General features: G+C 45.0%; 1 protein-coding gene across 1 annotated transcript; it reads right to left on the bottom strand.

The window, feature by feature from the left end:
- Window positions 1-18,769: 18,769 nt before the first annotated feature.
- Window positions 18,770-22,331, bottom strand: ERMN (ermin). The gene is made up of 3 exons (XM_078615434.1): window positions 22,115-22,331; window positions 21,724-22,000; window positions 18,770-19,722 (listed from the first exon to the last, which is right to left on the bottom strand). The coding sequence occupies exons 2-3, from the start codon at window positions 21,995-21,997 to the stop codon at window positions 19,382-19,384; spliced, it is 615 nt and encodes a 204-aa protein (XP_078471560.1). The 5' UTR covers window positions 21,998-22,000; window positions 22,115-22,331; the 3' UTR covers window positions 18,770-19,381.
- Between the last annotated feature and the right edge of the window lie 628 nt (window positions 22,332-22,959).

Genomic DNA, 22,959 nt, shown 5'->3' with positions numbered 1-22,959 from the left:
ACACACGCTCGCACACACACACATACACACGCTCTCACACACAGACACACGCACGCTCGTGCGCACACAGACACACGCACGTGAGTGTCTCTGTGTGCGCGCGCCGCGTAGCGCCACGAGTGTGCGCTCAGCACCGCCGCTGTTGTATCGGCCACGCGTAATGACAGTCCGCGCGTGCCTGGTGCTATATACCCCGAGACAAAAACAGTCTCTGTTTTGATCTAAAATGTATGGACTGCGAATATGAAATTCGGACGTGCCATGAACGCGTGTTAGTTTGCGTGTGTGTATGTGTTTTTATTGTTGCTCCATACGGACTACTGCCCAAGACAAGTTATTTTCCATACATTCACTTCAGGGTAATTGGGTACGCGCATCCGCGAGCTTCTCTCTTCTCGGCGCACATGGACATTTTTTTAATGTTTCTGCGTGCATATTAACTCTATCCACTCCTCTCCCCACCTCCTCAGCCCACACCCGCTAGTTCACCTCGCCCCTCATTCCTCCTCTGCGCCATAAACCAGACGAGCAAAGTTGGGCTCCTGCAAACAGGCGATATCTCGCATGCATGACAGCCTGTCACACGCAACGGGACAGTATCTGCACAGTCCTGAAGGGGAACTCATGGACACCCCCGCCCCCCCCAGGGAAGCATGTCATGGCATCGGTATCATCATCTTCGTTTGCCTGTGAGAGAAATAAAAGGGGAGAGTAAGGAGGAGACTGTCCAATTTATTTCCTACACTTGTCAAGCGGCGAGGGGGCCTAATGATGCAGTCCTCCTGCCCGAGCCGAAGTAACGCCCGCGCGCGCGCGAGAGGAGGCGGTTCTCCTCGTTGCTATCTGATGATAACGCACTGAAATAGAACTTTAACGATTCTTAACCTCAAATAAAGACGATGCGTAATCGTATTAAAGAAGCAACACCCCCCCTCCCCGCCGCCGCCCTAAAAAATACAAAATAAAACAATCGACCCACGAGAACACGCTGTTAATAATTAAACGCAAGATATGTATTCTTGTACTTGCTACGTAATTATGAGGTTAATTAAGCAAATTAGCTGTTAGGGTGGGGTGGGGAAGGTGCAACAAAATGTTTTGTCGAGATACAGAAGGGGTTTGTCATTTGTGTTTCATTTAACTCAATTTACAGGCGTAAGAAATGTTTTATTATGACTTCAGGAAAAAAAAATCACATTTCACGCTTAATGTAATTTACTACACAGCCGCCCCTCCCCTCATCCTACATCAGCCAAATGACTTGCAGCATTGGGGGGGGGGGGGTGTTGAGAGACAGCTGCTGATAAGGAAGACCTTCGTCGCATATTCATCATCCGGCTGCGCTGCAAAGATTAGCTATTAGGCAGTCAAATGGCCTGAATGGATAGGGAGCTTTGGTGGCTGAGGCGGTGGGGATGGGCCACGCGTGTCGTCGTCGGTGTGTTTCCGCCATCAGATTGAGGCCAAGGGAGAAGTTTTCTCGGCACGGCGACAAAGGCGAATAGGCGAGGGCTAATCAGGCCCCGCCAAATATAATCAGGCGCCTTCCACTCTTTTCTCTCTAGTCACGGCTGCCCCCTGGCTTGAGTGTCAGCTTGCCCACTGCCCCCCCCACCCCAGCACCCCATTACTGAACTAATGCCGCACACCCCACCACAAACAATGGGTCCGGATGAATGGCACCCGAAAGCCTCCCATGGTAATGAGGGCCCTATCAAGCCTTTAACACGGGGCAGTCGCCCCATACTGCCATCTCCCAATTCACAGCCAGCCCCACCGTGGTCCCTAGGCTGGGTGTCAGCGACATCAGCCTCGGAATGGGCTGATACATATGCAATGAGAAAAAGAGCAGGGACTGCCATCGCGTTCTCACGAAACCGTGCGAAGGGGGGGGGGGCTTGGACTGTGTCCACCAGCAGTCCGCCACTGTGGTGTTGTGTTTCTTTGCTTGGTGCGCCGCTCAAGGGAGGCTCCCCCCCCCCTAATTAAACGACGCGTCGCGGTGTCCTGACATTGCAGAGCGAAACGTGCGCGCCGCGTGTCAGAGGTTGACTGATCCGCGTCCGTCCATTGCCGTCTTTATTCGACGATGCGAATGGCGGTAATTAGTGGCGAGTGAAGACTTGAGTGAAGCCGTGTTTATAATTCTAAAATTTAAAAAAACCAACACGCGCGACTACGGTGTTCACCGTTTTGTTTGTATTGTGTGTAAATATTATTGTGAATAAGATTATACTGTGTATATATATGTGTGTGTGTGTTTTGTATAGTTGTATGTGCGCCATCGGTGGCGCAACGGTCTGCGCACTGCTCTATGAACCCGGTGACCTAAGTTCTATGCCCGGTCACTGCTAACGTCAAAGGTGTGAGTGTTATTTGAACCGGTTCTACCCCCCAGCCCCCTCCCCCTCCCCCCCAAGTTCACCAACCCGAACTGACAAGCGTGGTGAAATATTTCCAAACAACCCAAAATCACGACATGAACATTGGAATGACGCATTCATCTAGCGGTGGATTCGACTACGAGTTGAACATTTTAATTGTGCACGCCAACGTGTTTTCAATGAACATTTCCCAAAATGACTCTTGCCGAAATGCAAGCCGTTGTACCCAGCGGTACTTTAAACTTATCACCGCCAGCTCGTCGTCCCCTTTAACCCCCCCCCCCCACTCCTATTGATGTGCGCAGCAGCACCAGCGTCTTCTGACAGACAAGCCGGTCAGTGTCTCATCTCTGAGATCGCAGGGAAGAGGCCGGTGATGGGAAGTGGCGAAACAAGTGACAAGGTGGAGTAAAGGGAGAGTACTTTACAACGGGGAGAGGAGAGATCTGAGGGCCCGATCAGACAGGGCACCAGTCGTGTGGTCCCCCCTCTCCCCGCGTCTCTAACCCTCCCCCTCCTACCCCCCCCAAGGGAGGAGATCTCAATGCGTTATCAGACCGCCTGTCACGAGGAATAGAGGCACACCAGAGAGCAGACACTGCAGTCGTAGCGCGGCTGGTGGACGCACTTATCTAGGTAAATAGCTGCATCGCGTCAATCTCCAGGCAAATGTATTCAAGGGCCGCTTCTTTCTGTACCGCTCGTGCGAGAGCTTTCGATTTAAAAAATGTATGGGCACACACACACACATATATAAAAAGCATAACCTCCGACGATGACACCCACGTTGGATAAAAGCTTGCTTATCTGACGGCAATGACTGTACCACTTACGGCACGATAGCAAATCAAAAAAAGGCAGACAAAAGTGGGGCTGGGTCGTTATTTTAACATCATAATGTAAAGTAAATATTATGCTGTGAACCACAGAGTGCCTACAGTAAATAGAACAGGAGGAGAAGCTCAGCGCTTCAATGGGGCTCAGGGATGGGATTTGTTCATCCTGTTGACATGCGTGTCGCCTTGCTCTTCAGTTGGTGAAAGATGAAAGGAAGTCGATCAAGTGAGTGTATGCTGCTGGAAATAGGATAGATACAATCCCCGCACTGAAATCACACTGACATGACAAGACAGTCAGTTGGAATCTAATACTGTATATATGTATAAGCATACATGCGCATGCCTGAATGTATATGGCAGTAGTGCGCGCGCGTGTGTGTATTATGTCAATGAATATGCTGCTACAAGATAATTGCAATTAATTGGATAATTACCTAAACACTCGGCGAGTGGCAAAGACGCGGTTAGCGCGCTGTGCTACGAACTCGGTGACCAGAGTTCGATTACCGCTCACGGCCAACACCAGTGACAATTATTTGTACCGGTCCTGGGCCTCCGCTAGGTCGACTCAGCGTCAATCGAATACCTGGTGCGATTTGTAAACATCGCCACAAGGGAGATGAAGGTGACGGGCGTGGTGCTGGCCACCCACCTCCTCGTGTGCCGTATCGGCCTTCATAGATGCTCGCTAACAGCACTTGCTCCAGCAGTCTGTTAAGGCTATACGGGGGATCTTTGTCTTCGGTGAGTATGCTGCTGCGAGATATCAATTTGCAATGAATGTTATAATTACCGCAAAAAAATTATAATTCAAATTAGTTAAATAAATTGTCATAAAACTCTATCACAGATGTAATCAAATTCACCACACTGCAGCCTCTGTAGCATTAGCTGTAATAAACCTAGAATTAGTCACTTATCTTCTCGTCTGGTGTATAGAATTTTATTTCCATTAATGTAATTAGCCTTGCAGCGGCACTATTCCTTTATGTCTCCACGTGCATGAGTTTTGCCAGTCATCGTCTGCGATCGCTATAACATTGTTCATTAAAAATACATGCACGGGATTCTGTAGATTCTTCCACTTTTCTGGGAACTTCTTGATAATTAACTGCTGAATGAGCGCTTCTCAGTAATAAGGCTCCAAAGTGTGGTCAGGATTTAAAGGTGTAATTTACGGTAATAGTGAGTAACAAAGTCATAAATGGACTTTTTTTATTTAAAAAAGAAGTGAGGACCATATTATGGCGGGATTGCCTCTAGGGATGGGGCCATATCTTATAGATCTATTCATCAGCCTTGCAGAGAAAAATCTCTTGGATTGAAATGAGATGCCAACATAAATCTGCAGCGGTTTTTTTCACAGCTTAACCGGTTTCTTCCAGTGGCGCGCACTCCTGGGGTCCTGTATATCACCTTCTGAAGGCCTGCTTGGCTCAAATGAGGGAGGGAAAAAAACCTTTCTCACATCGGCGGCCAAGAAAGGCCCCCCCCCCCCTACCACAAGTGAGTAGATATAATTTGGTGGTAAATGATGTACAATAAAAATGTGCACAGCAGCACTGTTTAATTGACACTTACGTGAAAATGCGAGTTCGCTCGTGTGCAGGGTGCTGAAATGCATAACAATAGATTTTCAATCCAGAGGTGATGGATTTAGTACCTGATTTAAACAAAGCCCGTGGGTAAGTTAATTAATTTACCATTGTGCGTACTCAACAAATCATAAGAACAATAAGCGCCTAAGTGAATTGCTCGTGAAGGGGTGACATGCGTATACGCAGTTATGTTACGTGTCAATGTTTACCTCTGTTGTATTCTCACACTGTTGTTACTCCACTTGTCTCATCTATCTTCAGTATATAGTTGTATCTGAACGTTTGCAGAAAAACAATCTTAATGTGTCCCCTCGCACCCCTCTAATGATATGCTATGTAAATGAGAATGCTATTTTGTAATCACAAATTATAAAGCTCTGGAGAGGTTTTTTTTTTTAGTGACCCCCGAGAAAGAGCAGAGCCATTCGCTTGCAGAGGGTGGAGGAGTCCTCTGTGCAAAAGGTAATATACAGTTTCACATCGCACGGTGGAACAATGGAGATGATACATGTTGACATGTTATAACATTCAGCAGGTAGCAATGTTTGCCTAGTTATAAAATGGTGAAAGGGGACCACACTTAATCTCTAGTGGGTTATCTTCTTCTTTTATTATATATAAAAGGGAAATTTGTGATGATGTGTGCCTGTTCAAAATGTTTAGCGTACTTCCCGACATGCAACAAACTTGAAATTTGCCATGTGGGTACTTTCCAGACTGTACACCATTCAAAAATTATAAAAATAGACTTTGGTATTTTTTTGGGAGGGGGGGGGGGCACAATAATGCATATATTTTTTGCACGGCAAGTGAGCTGTGACGTCACATCTGTCATGCATCCGTGCGTGTGGAAGCGTAACGCATTGCAGTGTAGTGGTTAACGCGCCGCGCTACGAACCCGGCTACCCGAGTTCGATTCCCGCTCACGGCCACCACCGGTGACGATTATTTTAACCGGTCCTGGGCATCCCCTAGGTCGACTCAGCCTCAAACGAGTAACTGGTGTGGTGTGTGAACATCGCCACTGGGGAGACAAAGGCGGCCGGGCGTGGTGAATCCAAGTCCCGGGCGAAGCCGGGTAGTAAAGCTAGTCTCTATATATAACATTACTAATAACACGGGGCATGGTGTGACGTTAACAGAATCAGGAACGCTTGATACACACCACGAATACAATTTCCGAGTTATTTGATATCACATCAACAACCACCCCGATTGCAATGGATGTGCATGCTCAGGCAGCAGCAGCAGCATCAACAACACACAGAGTGGGTGCAGGTTGCGTCCCATATGGAATTCGGTGCAGTGGTCAGACCTCAGCCACACTCTTCCTAATTCACGGGATTATCCAGCCTTTGTGAAAGGTGTCAGAGGGGAGTGTGAAATGAATAGGGCTGGATTAAGCATATTTACAGTGTTTACTATCCAGATGTCACCAGTTTTATCACCCGGTGCAGCAGTTGATACAACGGGCTGGTTTCCTAAAGTCCTCCCTCTTCTGTCAGCCCAGCAGTATCAAATGGGTAACATCGCAGTTCGGTCAATTGGCAGGACGCGTTTGTGCGGTAAAGTGTAAGCACTTGATCCAACGTGTAAAAAAAGTCCGTCCCCCTTCTACTAAGACGTCTGGCAAAGCGGTGAAGAGTCGGGCCAAATATCCTCGATCGGGGGCATCTTAGAGCTGCCCTCTAGTGGAGGTCCTTCTATCAGCAGTGGCGTGCGCGAGCACTTTACAACTTTTGGGGTGAAGGTGAATGGAAGGGGAGAGAGGATTTGTGGAAATAGATGAGGGGCGATGATTTGAGGAGGGTGCGAGGAGCCGCTTTGCTTACACTGCTGACCTTCACAGATGTTTAAAACGCCACGGACGCCGAAGGAGTGATCGGCGGATCCGCTGTGGCCGTCCAGAAGATTGCAGTCCATTATAATGCGTCAGCAGGGGGCAGAATTTATTCCAAAACGTGTAACATTACACAGGGACCCGCGTTGCATTTATTGTTTATCCACAAATAGGTCACTGAGGCTTTCGTGTCGTGTTTGGATAAAATACTACTGCACTGTGCTTTTGAATTTTTTAAAATACAGATATGTGATGAATATACAGAGAAAATGTATTTACAACAAGTTGGTAATTTGACAAGTGCAATGCATGTGCTGTGAGGTTGGGAGATGGGGTGAGTTGTGAAGGATTATGGTATATGGTGCAAGATACATAAATGCAATGATATATATTGTATTTCATAACAAAGCCACCCTCCTACACATCAACTGCTGCAATTCTGCCATGAAAAAAGCAGTAATTATCTTAACTGCATGCCATGAAACAGGGATCATTATTAATCTGGACACTCAGCTCTTCACGTTAGCAATTAATTATAAGTGATTCCAACGCATGTCCTGTGTAGATGACTCGACTGTAATCAGATGAAAGGTGTATCGCTGATTGAGAAAGGGGCTTTAATTATGAATAATTGATGTGAGAAAAAGATTCAAATGCCTGCCCTCGGGCTAAAGACATTCCCGTAAGTGAAACCAAGCGAGGGGTCCAATCGTTCATAGGCTGCTATTTCCAGGAATGAAATAGCCGTGTTTTTACAGCCCCGAGATGTGAATTGTGGCCAGTATTATGGCGGAACACTGTGATATGCCTTTTAATTGAATTTTGCATTTTAACATCTGAGCGCACGTAGCCCAATATTGGCATGCAGCGGGTTTTGCGGTGAATAGGGAAATAATCGCAGTGATAGCACGTTACACATCGCCGTCGTCTGTATGGCAATCAAGAGCACATTTTCAGACATTCATTTGTGATTGCAATGTGTAATTATGTTAGAGATATCTCATCGAGTTGACACATCAACGCTGCACTATTGCAGTGGTTACTAGACCCCTTGCACATCTTTCAAGACCAATACACCGGCGGCTCCTGCCAGTTTGTGGGACAACTGTCATAATAGCATCCCCATCTCTCTGCGGCCATGCAGACAGGTGTGTATGTGCAGTCATGTTGGGCTGTACAATTCTTCTCCAAACTTAACTTCCACAATGCACGGGACTGACAGTCTTTGCATCAATTTCCATACAATTCCCACAGTATTTTCTTGCCTAGACTAAGTCTGAGCAAGTGAAATAATGCCATTTGTTAATATAGGAGAGCTTGACTGAATTTCAATACTTTTATGAGGGTCCTGCATTGAATGTACTAGGCATGAATGAAATCGGAGTCCAATAAAGCCAACAAAGTAATTGTTAATTGTTGTGTTGGCTTTTGTTAAAAGCTTGTTCTGCATTTAGTTAAATATGCACCCTTATGTATAGTTATGTAAACAGTATCTTTAATTTCTATGTTTGGATGGAACGATGGTCCAGGAGTGAGCGCATGTGTTATGGACCCAGCACCTGAGATTGATTCCGGGCCGCGGCTCACATTAGTGGTGAGAATGGAACCAGTCCTGCCACCAAAACCATTCCCATCTTACTTCACCAACCAGCTCTGATCAGCAATGTGAAGTATGGTCAGTCAAACAAATCCTCAAGAGCGGCAAATGGTAGGGAGGCTTTCATCAAATCGTGGATTGACAAGGAGGCTGCAATGATGATTTTATTCATTTCTAAAAGTTGGCCGTGTGGCTCGGTCGGTGGAGGTGAACTGGAGGTGGGAGCATTTGGGGTGGTGAGTGGATTGGGGGGGGGGCACGTTCTCCCCACCCGTGTCTCGTGTCTGCGCCGAGGCTGCCCAGCGCACGCGTTCTCACTTATCTCCTGTGCCCGCCCATCTCCGCTGCTGGCTGTCTGCAAAGTTGCGATGCAAATTGAGTGTAAGAGGGGAGAAAATCTGCATTACAAAAAGCCACGATTTAAATGACATTTCCGGACATGTTATCGGCACTCTCTTTTCTGTACATCTCTCCACTAATGAATGCACCCGTCCTCGCCACGGTGATATATATTTAATATTCTTTCAAAAAAATTATTCATATTACTCCCACATTTGGGATTTACACGGGAATTAAAAAAAAATACAATCTGTAAAAGGTCATGCTTCTGCGTGACCTATGTTATGCCAGACAGGTCTAAAAACGTTCGGAATGTGGCTCATAGTTTTTATTTTACAACATATACTTAATGTGAGTGTACATAATTTACTGTAATTGCATAATATGGCCTTGTGTAAAGCTTCGTTTAATTTAGGTGCATAGTGCATGCTACAATCGATGCATTTTGAGACGCCGTTTCTTCACTTGCACAATGGCTCATTCCACTGAATTGACCGTGGACCCTCCAGCAGTGGTAGAGTTGCCCCATGCTGAGTCTATATACGCAAATAAAACAAGTGCTACGGTATATACCCTACAGGATAGACGTAATTTATTTTTGATTACTACGTCAACGGACAGTGCTTTTGTCTATGAAACTCGCCGTTGAACTGAACAACGTAACGTTATTCCTTAATTTCAATTTAAACAACAAATGAACACTCAGAAACATGGAAATGGCCAAACGTAAAAAGCGGGGCTCTCCGGAAACAAGTCTTGAGGCTCAGTGAGCCTTTTCTGTATAAATCGATGACATGATTACACTCAGCATATAGTGCATACCCAATCGAGTGGAGCGGTGAAGCAGCGGTTCGTGATCAGCGCGATGAACCCGGCGACCTGGTGGTCGATTCCCGGCCACGAATACCACCAGTGGCGAGCGATGTCTGATCTGCTCCTTCACAAACCTCCACTGTTCTGACCCGCGTGGTGAGGTACATTCGCACAGCCCTCGCGACTCACAACAGCCGTGGGGGATGCTTTTATCCAGCGGTTTGGTTAACAAAGGGCTGTGAATGACCATTATTGCACACCACATTGATTCATAGCGTCTATTCCAGTCTCGTGCCTTATTGCAGACAATGCATTGATGTAACAGACCCAGGTTGAATCTGTGAGGCATTACACTTTCAAGAAATTGTGGTCTCGTAGAGCCTATCTGGGTGCCTCGATGTGATTAAACTTCTTTGCGTTCAGTTGCGCAACGTTCGAGAGACACTGCCCAATTAGTTACGCGCGGCGTAAACGCATGGCTTCACACGTGAATGACTGTGGCCACCTTTTTAGTTTGACACCTGTTTGATGGCAGTCCGCGAGGCTGCAATTTAAACAATATCAAGCCGTGACATGTACAGCCCGAATGAATTATGCGCCAAATGCGCACGTGCGTTTGTCGGGCCATCGTGTCGCATCGTGCTTCAATCTCAACTTTTATTTCTTCCAATATAAACAACTTACAAACATGTGCGGATGATCCAGGTCTGCTGTTTAGCAGACGGTGCCAAGAAGAGAACAAAGAATAAGATATATATGTACTTGGAAAGACTATCACACAACAGTGGTCGTAGACTGTAAGGGTTCTATGTTATTTTATTTGTACGTAATCTGAATATTGCAAAGTTACTGCTTTGGAATTAGCAGTCTACGGTGAATTTCCTAAACAGCCGAATATCGGAAAAAAGCGATAGTTTATGATCGCTCAAACTGAATGTTGCACATGTACGTAGCGACATATGGTGGAATGCTTTACTGAAGGTATCGTCAATAAAGTTGATATACTTATCAACGTATGGCATATTCTTTGGGTCTTTCGGTAAAGTCACGCAGATAGGTTAAAATGTATAAAAATAAAATAAACAAAAACCACGACGTTTCGATCACGTCGTGGTTTTTGTTTATTTTATTTTTATTAATTTGAACCTATCCACGAGCACAACACAAGCGATCGTCATCAGGAGGAAAAAAGAGGATTTTCCGGAGGAAAAAGAAGTTTATTTTTCTCCTGATGATGATCGCTTGTGATGTGATCGAAAACGTCGTGGTTTTTGTTTATTTTATTTTTTATTAATTCTTACCTATCTACGTGACTTTACCGAAAGACCCAAAGAATATGAATTCCTGCAGTCACGAAAGCTTAAAGTCAACGTATGGCATCGCTATACTGCGAGGGATGGTGATGCTTTTATCCAGCAGTGGATAATTGCGGCTGCTGATGACGATGACATTGTATTTCCACTGCTGCTATGAAAGCCTCCCCGAAGCCGGCGCCGTATCTCAAGGTAACAATCCACCTGGCATGTAAACACGAGCTGATTTCATCGTTCCATCTCCGTAGCAGACGTCTTCTCGTTAGGCGCCCACTCCGTGATTATTCACGAACGCCATTGTTATCTAGATTTGAAGCTTTCCTGACTGCAAGGATTCATATTCTTAGGTTTTTTCGGTAAAGTCATGTAGGTAAAAATTTTAAATTAATAAAAGTAAAATAAAAATCACGATGTTTCGGAGGTATCACGATACAGCTATCGTGCTGTGACGGTCCCACCTGAAGACGGAAGCTTGTGTTGCCTCCGAAACGTCGTGATTTTTTTTTTTACTTTTATTAATTTTAATTTTTTACCTACGTGACTTTACCGAAAAAACCTAAGCCATTGTTATCATTCTCTCCAGCAACGTGCCCTACACAACTAGTCCAGTTGCTTTTCTTAAGAGTCAAAATAGGGTATATAACCTGCGTATATTTTCTAATCCACGTGTTCCTCTTTCTGTTTCTGTTTCTCAGTGTAAATTCAAGCATGCACCTCTCCATTTATTAGATTATTATTTAAACGTAAAAAAAGTGTTTTCATCCTAGACTTCGTCTTTCTCACTGGGCACTAAATGTGAGTACGTGTCCAACAACACAGCCAATATTGTTTAAATCAGATTGATTTAACTTTTTTTTTTAATACGATAAGCACATTATTATTACTCTATTAGTCAGCATGTACACATCCATCGCTGCCAACACATTCCAGAAAAAAAAATCCGACGTCTGTTGACCTCCGAGCAGCAGCAGCAGCTTGAGACTTAGCTTGGCAACTCAAATTGTGAACTTTCACACCTTGCATTCTACCCCCCCCCTCCTCGCCCGCGTGCATTCTCCTTCGGGATCTCTCTTGGAGAGGCGTGTTCACCTTCCAGGTATGTGACGGTTCAGCAAACCCGTTGATTTTCGAGATGAAAAGGTTGCAAGCGCGGGGTTGTGGAGAGAGAGAGAGCCCAGAGAGTTGTGGCCGGCCAGGGTCTGGCGCGTGAATTCATCTCGGCTTGTGGGATGGCCCCCTCCATCCCCCGCTTTAAAGCGCGCTCTGCACGATTATGTTATATGCCGGCTGTTAATGTCACCATTATCAATGGAACTATTTATAAGGCGCATAATTTATCGTCTCAAAATGCTGCACGGGGAGGCGCAGATAAAACAGTTAATGAATAAAATATAAGATCGACTGTAAATCGTTCCCGGATCACATTATTTCATTCACGGGCAGCACATTTAATTTTTATCCGATATGCACATCATTCAAATTTTTTATGACTTAATTTTTTTGTGTGTGTGTGTGTGTGCGCGCGCGCGCGCGGCAACGCCGGGCTCGCCGTTTCGGAAGAAAGGCGGCGGAGCTCCGAGCGGCTAGAAATTGAACATTCATGAGACGCTCCAAATCAGGAGCAGCGGCGCTTCGGGGGAATGGGTGCCGGCATAATAATGGCTCTTTAATCAATAATAAAGGCTTCCAGTTGTAAATTACATAATAGGGCTCTGGAGCTAACTGTCTCTCCAAGACAGATAGTTAAATGGCACGCGCAGCCGTCATAATTTCCACATCCAGAATCTTCCTTCTACATCTTACTCTTGTGCATTCAACAGTTAATTCTTTTTTGAAAGCCCATTGTTTGGGGTTTTTTTCAAATTACTCAAATTGACGTGGCAATTTCGTGAGAATGTTTCTTTTTTTTGTTTCATGTCGATAACTTTTTTTTACATTGTGCGTTTTCATATTTTGATTGCTTCACAATGCGGTATAATTTATCGTCTAAATGAAAAGGAAATTGCTCAGGTTATTGTAAAAAAATAAATTATGTGATATCCGCTGTCAACAAACGTGGGTCGGTCGGATTTAGCCTACAAAATGTATTCAATGTGGGGGGGTGGGGGGGGGGTAACACATTTTAATTGTCGCTATAACTCACAGACGCATGAATGCTACGATGCTTAAACACTGCGCGATGGATAGACAGCTGTTGCAACTCCGCCAATGTTGGGCTTAGACGAACGAATCGCTACCAAACAATTACTGTTTCACCCCAATATTGGTGCTGTAGACAACCAGTGTTTGTTGTTAACATCATCACCCATGGTCGACCCAATGCTGGATGGAGACCTCCCTCCACAAGCCGATCGATGTAATAATGCACGTAGCACCTAGCACAGAGGCTGATTTAATCGCTCCGTCTCCTCGGTAAACACCCCTCTTACTCGCGTTCCATTCTTTGGCTGCTACCGCTCCATCAGCAATCATCTTGGACGCGCCTACTACAATACTTTGTACCCGTCGTAACTGATACAGCCCGCAGCCAAAGACCACACATTCCCATGCACACGTACATCTGCATTTAAATTGAAATCAAGGTTATTTGCAAGAGTGCGAAAGAAAAAAGAAAACAAATTATCGGTACTGTGTCGTGGAGCGGTGGTGTAGTGATTAGAACGGTTGGCTACGTACGTCGCAAAATAAGTTAAACATACATAATAGCACTCGAGCATGAACAGCGTAACCCGAGTTTGATTCCTGTTCACGGCTAGCATCAGTGGCGAGTGATATCTGAAACAGTCCTTGGGCCTTCCCCCAACCTTTATCAACCTCTCATTGACCAACGTGGTGAAGTATGGTCAAACAAGACCCAATAACGAGACGGCGTGGCTGGGAGGCCCTTCATCCAGCAGTGGACTGACAAAAGGCGACACATTATTGCTATTAATACAGTAGAGTACTATGAATAAAACAAACTCGTATTTTACTTTCCAATGCAAGGAGCGAGATGCTCGGCCCCGCCAACGTAACGTTCCCATTTAATGCTAAACAGGCTCCGCAATAATGTCTTAATCTCTGTTCCAGGAGAGGACGCCTGTTGCAGGATAACAGATATTGAACGGACAGTGGACATATACTGCCACCCCGCGGTGATAATTTAAATCACACGAAACGAGTCCAATGGTCCATAATACAGGTTTTTTTTGGTTAGATCGAGTAAATATATTAATGTGTCGTTAAACCCGCCACCACCCGACACAGCCAACTAGTAAGGGTTGTCACGTAAACAGAACGTGGCCAATTCGTCACTAGTACAGCACTAGTGTGTAGTGTATAGTGTAGTGTATAGTGTAGTATACTAGTACAGCACTAGTGTGTAGTGTATAGTGTAGTGCATAGTGTAGTATACTAGTGTAGTGTATAGTGTAGTGTATAGTAGTGTAGTGTATAGTAGTGTAGTGTATAGTAGTGTAGTGTATAGTGTAGTGTATAGTATAGTATACTAGTACAGCACACCGGTGTGTTGGAGAGCCAAGCCACAACATTTACAATCTGAGTACGACTTTTCGCCAGTAATTACAACTAGCTTAATCGGGCGACAACCAGATTTGTGGAGAAGTCCACCTGTTTCGTTCTTTAAATAGAGGCGTAGATGTGTTGACAACACTTCTGTGCGCTTCTTGCGCGAAGTGGGGGGGGGGTTAATGAATCAACGTACATTATGCATGCACATTATGCGAGCCCATTGATCTTGTACTGTCCATTGTGTGTACTTAAATAGCCATACCAACGGTAATCCCTATTGAGGTATGGTGGCCTGTATAGGCATGCATTTAAACAATGTATTATTTGATGATTCGCTTCCAAGCAGCACTACGTATGTCGCTATCCGAACGGTTAACATTATTTTTTATCATCAAATAATAATATGTTGGGCAAACAGGACGAATGATCAGCACGAGACTAAAAGAACACCAAAGAAATATTAAATACCCCCAAATGCAACTGTCAGCAGTAGCAGAACACTCGTTCCAACAAGGACACTCAATAGATTTTGATAATGTTGCAGTTCTGTGCAAAACTAGTTACTACTGACCAAGACTAATTAGATAATCTATCGAAATTGAGAGAAATACAAATAATTTTAACCGTTCGGATAGCTACAGACGTAGTGCTGCTTGGAAGCGAATCATCTAATAATACATTGTTTAAATGCATGCCTATACAGGCCACCATACCTCAATAGGGATTACCGTTGGTATGGCTATTTTAGTACACACAATGAACAGGAAGTACAAGATCAATGGGCTCGCATAATGCGCATGCATAATGTACGTTGATTCATTAATCTCCCCGCCCCCACCTCGCGTAAGAAGAGCGAACAAGAGTTGTCATCACATTTAACGCCTCTATTTAAGGTACGAAACCGGTGGACTTCTCCACAAATATGGCTGTTGCCCGATGAAGCTAGTTGTAATTACTGGCAAAACGTCGTACTCAGATTGTAAATGTTGTGGCTTGGCTCTCCAACACACCGGTGTGCTGTACTAGTGACGAATTAGCCACGTTCAGTTTACGTGACAACCCTTACGAGTTGGCTGTGTCGGGTGGTGGCGGGTTTAACGACACATTTATATATTTTCGCGATCTAACCCAAAAAAAAACTGTATTATGGATGAATTTGGTCGCGAAAGCCTGCCACGTGTTAAACTGAGTCCAACGGTGTTTTCGTTCAACGGGTGAAGGTAAGAATGTACTGGCAAAGCCCTGCAATGACTTCCTCAAGAGGTTCATGGGCCTTCATTTTCACGCGTGATCATGCGTGCAAGAATTGCGTTTTAAACAATGTAAAGCGTTTTGGCGTATGGGGGGGGGGGGTCAAAAATTCGAGGCCCCAGGTTAAAGCCACTAACCCCCCACCCCCCTGCGTTAATCCGGCCCTGCCTATGTATTGTATTGCAGCGGCACTTCGTGGCCCAAAGAATGTAAGTTGAGGAGGCAATATAGTTGTCCTCGGGGGGTTTCTATTCCCAGGCGAAAACGCGTGCAGGTGGAATAATTGATAGTTGCAAAACAAGGAAGGCGACGTGTGGTGGTGATAATGGCGATGATCCAACAGTGCTGGGCTCTCAGGTGACCAGTTCTCCCGGGACGCTGCATGGGCTGTGTGCGTCCATCTGGTGTTGATAATGAAGTCATCGCCAGTGCATCCCAGTCTCTCAGTGGCTCTACGTGAGCTCATTGGTCTCTGTGCGAGCTTATTATATGTGTTGAGTAGTTCCCACGGACGCACTCGGAGACGAAGATAAGTTAAGGGCTTTCGCCAGGGTTTGTTAAAGCTTATCAATATTACACAGCAGGGTACACAACTCCCAGGGGCTAGGGGTCCTACTCTGAGTCAGGGTCCCTGCCGGCTAGCTCCGGTCTCTCTCTCTCATGTCGGATCGTGGACTCTGCCGACTCCACCGAGCGGAGAGAGAAGCACCTCTACGGCTACCACCGGCTTCTCCTGAGACTCACTATTCGATCCCTCTCTCTACCCCTGGTTCCCTCTTCACGCTGCTTACTCTACCCGTTCCCACAGTGACCCCGCTTACGTCACGGGGTATCCCTTAAGTACCTTAGGAGACGTGACGTCATCGCACTGAACGGCACACCTGACGTCACGTCCCCATTTTACTCCTCTACATATGTACTGTATGTTGAACTTCTTTCGCAACGTAGGCAGCCAACCGTGCTAATCGGAGGTGCGGGGGAAGGATGACGGTTCTGACATCACCTCGGTTAATTGATCGCGTAGGTGTTTGTAGCTATGCTAAGATCCATAGTATGGCTACAAAGATAAAGCCTTGATGATTAAGTCATTGTCAGCGCATTTATGTTTCTCGACGAGTCCACTTGTAATTGGAAAACTGGAGGCCGATTGTTGCCGACTCAGCCTGGAGCCACTGCTGCACTGTGTTTGGTCGGCTGCTGCGTTTTGACAGCTCCGCGTTAAGTGACCCAGAAAGGTGGCACAATTTAACGCGTAGGCTTTCGCGACCAATAGGATTCATAATAAACGTTTTTGGGTTAGATCGCGTTATTTATAAATGTGTCGTAACCCTCCACCACCCGACACGGCCAATCAGCAAAAAAGTGTCACGTTGACAAAAGACAAATAGTTCACTACTCTAGCCCACCGGTGTGTTGAAGCGTGAAACCACAACATTTACAATTTTTGAGTACGACGTTTCGCTGGTAATTGCATCCAGCATCATAAGTGATCCAGAAGAATGGCGAATTGCCCTATGATGCTGGATGCAATTACCAGCGAAACGCCGTCCTCAAAAATTGTAAATATTGTGGTTTCACGCTTCAACACATCGGTGGGCAAAAGTAGTGAACTATTTGTCTTTTGTCAACGTGACACTGTTTTGCTGATTGGCCGTGTCGGGTGGTGGAGGGTTACGACACATTTATAAATAACGCGATCTAACCCAAAAACGTTGATTATGAAGGTGGCACAATTGGCAACTTTCCCGAATCGCAATCTGAAGGTTGTGAGGTTCAAATCCCAGTCAGTCGACTGATTCCATCGTACCTCCAGGATGGATAGAAATGCAACGTCACTTTGTGAGAACTCACTCCTGTCGAACAGAGCCGCGTTGCCTGCCGTGTGGGTGTGCAATTTGTGCCACTGGTCAGAACAGCCAGAACGGATATGTACCCTTCCTTCGGGCTTGGGGGCCGTCCATAAATTACGTCACGCGATTTTGGACGATTTTTGACCCCCCCCTCTCGTCACACGGCGTCACAAAAAGTCAGACCACCCCTCAAATATGACGTCACAAAGCTCTGCCCCCCCCCCCCAAATGAAAACATGCTTCAAATCGCTTTCAACTATTGCCATTGTAGTGCGTATTTAATGTGGCGCTGCACTCTGATGTTGTAGGAGAAAATATTTATATAAAAAAGTCTTTCATTAAGTAGAACGTGTTGTCTATATTTATTTAAAGTTGCACATTTTGATGTGACGTCACATTTCTCAAACCCCCCCCCTCGTCACACATCGTCACAAATGTCTGACCCCCCCCAGGTGCGTGACTTCATTTATGGACGGCCCCTTGGATACTTGTTTACTTTTTACGCCACCAAATAACATTTCCCCAATGCCGTCTCTTGTGCCGTGTGTGTACTCTATAGCAGACGATACTGGACTCCCTTCCACAAGCTATCAGTGCTGTTGACTGTCCCCGGCCCCGTTCAAGTCCAGGCTCAAGACCTTCCACGTTTCCTCTGCCCGTAAACGACTCGTTTACCCCACTTGTTTCTTCGCATTGGGGAAATGTTTCTTCGCAGTTTTGAGATGCAGTCGCACGCAGATGCTATGTTAATCCGCATTGGATTTTTATGACAGATGTGCAAGTGTGTGGATTTTGCGTACTGTGTAGATTGTGAGGAATGCAGTAAGTAACTGCCGCTGTATGGCCTGTTCGTTTGTCACAAGGATTCAGAATCAGAATATGTATTTATAATGGAGAAATACGATGAGCTATGAAGCTCTTTTTCACAGATTAGAGAACACACCCAACGTTGAAGGAAATTCAAACTGCTGAGAAAGGTATGGACTTGGGCAGGGCATGCCACGAGAGGGGATGGATGGCCGATGGTTAAAAGTAGTGACAGGGTGGAAGCAAAATGAACAGAACGCCGTTCCATATTCTTTGATTCTTTCGGTAAAGTCACGCAAGACATTCGCTGAGAAGGGGGAGTGATGCAGTCAGCTCGTGTGCAGTTTGCCCGGTAGATTCTCACATTGCAGGATCGTGAAAGATGTCGGTAGCTTGGGGAGGTACTCTTTGGTTTTTTCGGTAAATTCACGTAGGTAAAAAATTAAAAGAAATTAAATCACGACGTTTCGGGCGCAACACAAGCATCCTTCTTCAGGTGGGGACAACTTAGCGAAAGTACACAGCTTGGGGAGGGCCATAATGCAGCGGTGGATTGATCATGAATCGCGATAACGGTATGCAGTGTGGTGCATGTTATTAAATCCCACAATAGGAAGCAACTTCACTGTTTTTCTTTTTAAAGCACATTTTTATTTTGTTCATTTTAAACACATCACAGAAAAACAACACAACAATTATGTTATTAAAATAACACAAACTAACACATTTGAAACACCAAATATTGTCTTCTATGTAAAACGTTATCTTGTAGTAGGCCTACCATCCAGATGTAATCATCATCTCATAAATGTTTTTGTTTGTAGATGATTAAAATATGATAATCTAAAAGAGGCACTATAGAAATGTAGAACAGATTCATATGTTCTTTACATCAATATATCAGTTGATAGAAGCATATTTATCCACAAACATCTTGGAATATATCCATTTAATAACACATCCATTCTACTAAATACTCTGGTGCCTTGTTGCAAATGCATTATATATCTCATTCTTCCACTTTCCATTGCAAAGTACAGTTAGCGGCGGTCACTAATCAGCTCAAATTCCTGTGAAATTGGCATAATCTTAAAATTTTCACACTTCTTAAAAAAAAATCCAATCTTGGCAAAAACATTTTTTTTCAAAGTAAACATCTTTGCGGCAATTCACCAGTGCTTAGCTCACTAGCTACACAGTTGGAAACACAACTTAATTCTACTGCAGCGTGCTCACGACGCTAGTTGGTGTACATCATGGACTCAAACTCATCGATGCGCTGTCGGGTGTTGCCCTTGCGGATGTTCCTGTAGGAGACGGTGTTGTACATGTTGTACGAGCACTTGGCCACGTCTCTCCGTCGAGCCTCGACTGGAAACCCAATGGATGGGCTGCGGGGCTTTGCTGTAGGCGGCACCGCATCTGGCGCAGAGTCGGCACGGTTGGCATCGCTGGGAGAATCGCACTGCGGTGGCACCACCTCCTCCTCCTCCGCTTGCACGGAGACTGATTGATCTGAACTGGGGCTCTCTTCTGCCTCAGTGGTCTCCCCTTCACCTGTTTCCACAGCAACCGCCTGATCTGGTAGGTGACCACGGTAAATGTTATGACTTGCGTTATTGAACACAATGATTCACCACTGCTAAACTATACCAAAAACCCACACATGTCAATCCACTGCTACGAGAGGGCCTCCCCACGCCATGCAGGCCGTGGGGGGGGGTCACTTACTTTCAACTTCACTTCCCTCGCCAGTGCGGGTTGACCAAGGTGGGGCGCACGCAATCACAGTACAAACGATGGATTTGTATGCACTCCCCTCTGCTGTCCACCACTATCACAGCCTCGCAGCTGCCTATGACAACCTGGTATCCATAGCAAACAAACTAACCAGGCTGAACCCTGCAGAGCTGGCCATATGACGGGTGCATTTTGGGGATGTTTTCACAGCATGTGACCGAGTAACTGATGCAAATTCTAATAATGATCTGTAATGGCAGGAAAATTTATATTTGGCATAAATATAGTTGAGTCAATGTTTAAATTTGGGCTCCCACAAATTACAGCCCAAGAGGTTGGTTTCACTTGTGGGGGCAGTGTCAGCCAAAGTTTGTAATTTTCCAGTGCGAAACACTTAAAAGTATTTGTCATCAAATCAGTGAACCAACAAATTTGCCTCCCGTGCAGAGCATTGCTAAAGCTAATAGCGGATGATGTTCGAATATTATAGAGCAATGCTGTGACAATGTGAAGGGTCTTGGAATAACATCTATGTTCTGTATGAACTGGTTGGGGATTGTCAGTGTCAGTGGCTGTGCACTATCAGAGGTTGCAATTTGGATCACAGACATAAAGCCAAGGACAAAAGAGTCAACATCACAAATGGAAGATGGATTTTGAGTTGCTCTGTTCGAAAACGGATTACCTTCCTCTGAAAGAGAGTGTACACGCGAGGTTGTTAGATGAAGAAAAAAAAACATGATAATGAACACCCCTTCGTCAATCCACTGCTGGATGAAGGCCCCCTCTCAATCGTGGGATTTGTTTGGCTGTACGTCATCGTGGGCGTGTTAGTGAAGTGGATGACCCGGACCAAGTCAGATTTTAGTCAGCGTTGATATTAGCCATGGCGGGGAATTGAACTCATGTCACTGGGTTCATTGTATGACACGTTAACTACTGCATCATCACTCCACCATGGATTAATATGTACGTTCATGCATTAATTATTAACAAATTTCAGTGATACCATATCGATGAAAAATATGTATATGGGGTTACTGAGCCTTTGTTCACGCTGACACTTTTCATTTGAAAATATCCAAAAATTTATATTTAGACTTCGATATTCATGTAATTTTCATCAGAAGGTTTTAAAACCACACACTCTTTTCTGATTATAATTGTACTCCATTGTTCACACTGAGTCGCAGGTGATGGTAATTGATCTGAACTCAGATAAAGATTCTAGCTCTTTTAATTACACGATATATCAAGGAACGGCAACTAAAAACAAACAGAAATCTGACACAGTATGCGTCAAAGCATATGTGTGTGTAAAGCATGGAGCATAACATGTCATTTTCAGTAAAATCATTAAGTTGCCCCCTGGATATATGACAGGAATTTGCGGTGTGTTGGGAATTGAGTCTTATATACATAGACAAATATAATATAACCAGTCCTCCAGCATACATCAGTTGAATGCTGTACAAATCTTATCGGACAAGTGTCATTTATGGTGTGTGTATTGTGACAAATCAACAAAATTGTAAATCTAATCAGCTGCGTTCCAGTTTCAGACACTGCATGACTTTAATCCAAACAATTGTTTGTTTCTTTTGCAACGAAAACTATCCGTTTATTTATTTAAGTTTTTGGTAATTGGGTCACGCTGTCTTTCCGACAGACCTGTTCTTCACCTGAGGACGGCTGCTTGCGTTGTGGCCGAAACGTCGTGAGAATTATTTTTATATATGTTTTATTTTTATTATTTTATTATTTCCCTTCTACGCGACTTTACCGAAAGAGCCAAGAAGATGGGTCACGTTGCTTACGCATAGAGAAAGCTAAACGCCTTACCTGCTTGTTCGGACCGAGGCGGAATGCTTGCCGGCTCGTCTGCATGCGTTTTCTCGCCGTCAGCTTCACGTTTGTCTCCCTGCCGAGCTTCCTCCGTCTGACTGACACCATTCTCCGGAGTGCAGCTGTCGAGCGGCGATGACTCCTCACAGACATCCTCTCCCATCTCTTCTCTCCCCTCCATCAGTGAGCCTTTGCCGTCCTGCGAGCTGCCATTGGTGGAGGTGATGATCGCGTCTGCGTCTTTCGCCTCTGCTGCATTATTCGCTGCCATGTCCTGTGATTGACGTACAGACGGAGAAATACGACTCAGGGTAACAAGTCACCTACCTTGCCACAGTAGTAAAAACAAAGCAGGAATATTCACTTTGTTTTTCTCTGATTCACTTACTATTTCGATGCACTTCGTCCTGGGCGCTTGGATGGTCGCTTAGCAAGGAGTATAACTCAGGGAGGTTGGTGGTGGGGGGAGGGGGGGTTGTGCTTTTTTAAACAATTTTTTATAAAATTTATCTAGCGTTGAACTTGATCGGCTATTGAAGCATTGCAGCAGTAATTGTCCGGCTGTTTGGCATTCGGAGTGTCCACTCGAGGGGCCCCGTGTGCCTAAATCAGATGCAAAGATTAGAGCTCAGAGTAATGCGGAAAGCACTTTTTTCTCTCCTGATCACTCTGGCATGGCGCTCTTGAAAATTCATTGAAACGAATCAACGAAATCTCTGGCACTTCAACCCGCGGCTTAGTAATTGAATGCCGTGCTTTGTGGTTGGTGCTTACCGGGGGACACTGGAAAAAAACTGCCTCATATGACTCCTAAGCCTTCTTAAAGGGGTTTGCTATTGTGTCGCTAAGGCGGAGAAACTTGTACCTCGTACACTACATTGCAATCATTTACACACACACACACATTCCTCTTGTTTAATACATCAAAAACATAGACACATTCATAAATAATGTATTAATTTGATCTACCACACTCATTTAAGTCTGTCACCGTCATTAATAGCATTACTAATAATGTTAACAGTAATGTTAACAGTTGAGATTGAATGTAGTTTTGACAGAATATTGAAATGTGCGTCAGCATGTGCATTGTGAGGCTGTCTTTTAACAGCTGTAAAAAATGTCTTACGGGGAAAATGTCACGAGTACGCATTGTGGTTATGGTTGTGTTTTGGGAAATCAGCAAAAAGCATGCCTACACTTTGTTAAAACCCGTGTCACCATGGTAATATA

Source organism: Lampetra planeri, chromosome 2 (genome assembly GCF_965212315.1).
Source record: "Lampetra planeri chromosome 2, kcLamPlan1.2.h2, whole genome shotgun sequence".
NCBI classification, from domain to species: Eukaryota; Metazoa; Chordata; class Hyperoartia; order Petromyzontiformes; family Petromyzontidae; genus Lampetra; species Lampetra planeri.
This window is presented reverse-complemented; position numbering and strand designations above follow the sequence as displayed.

Bases quoted from the DNA above. Each gene is read 5' to 3' on its own strand.
- ERMN (XM_078615434.1), bottom strand. From the start codon at position 21,997: ATGGCAGCGAATAATGCAGCAGAGGCGAAAGACGCAGACGCGATCATC. The intron at 19,723-21,723 runs GTAAGGCGTTTA...GTCACCTACCAG, and splicing joins GCCTCGGTCCGAACAAGCAG to ATCAGGCGGTTGCTGTGGAA.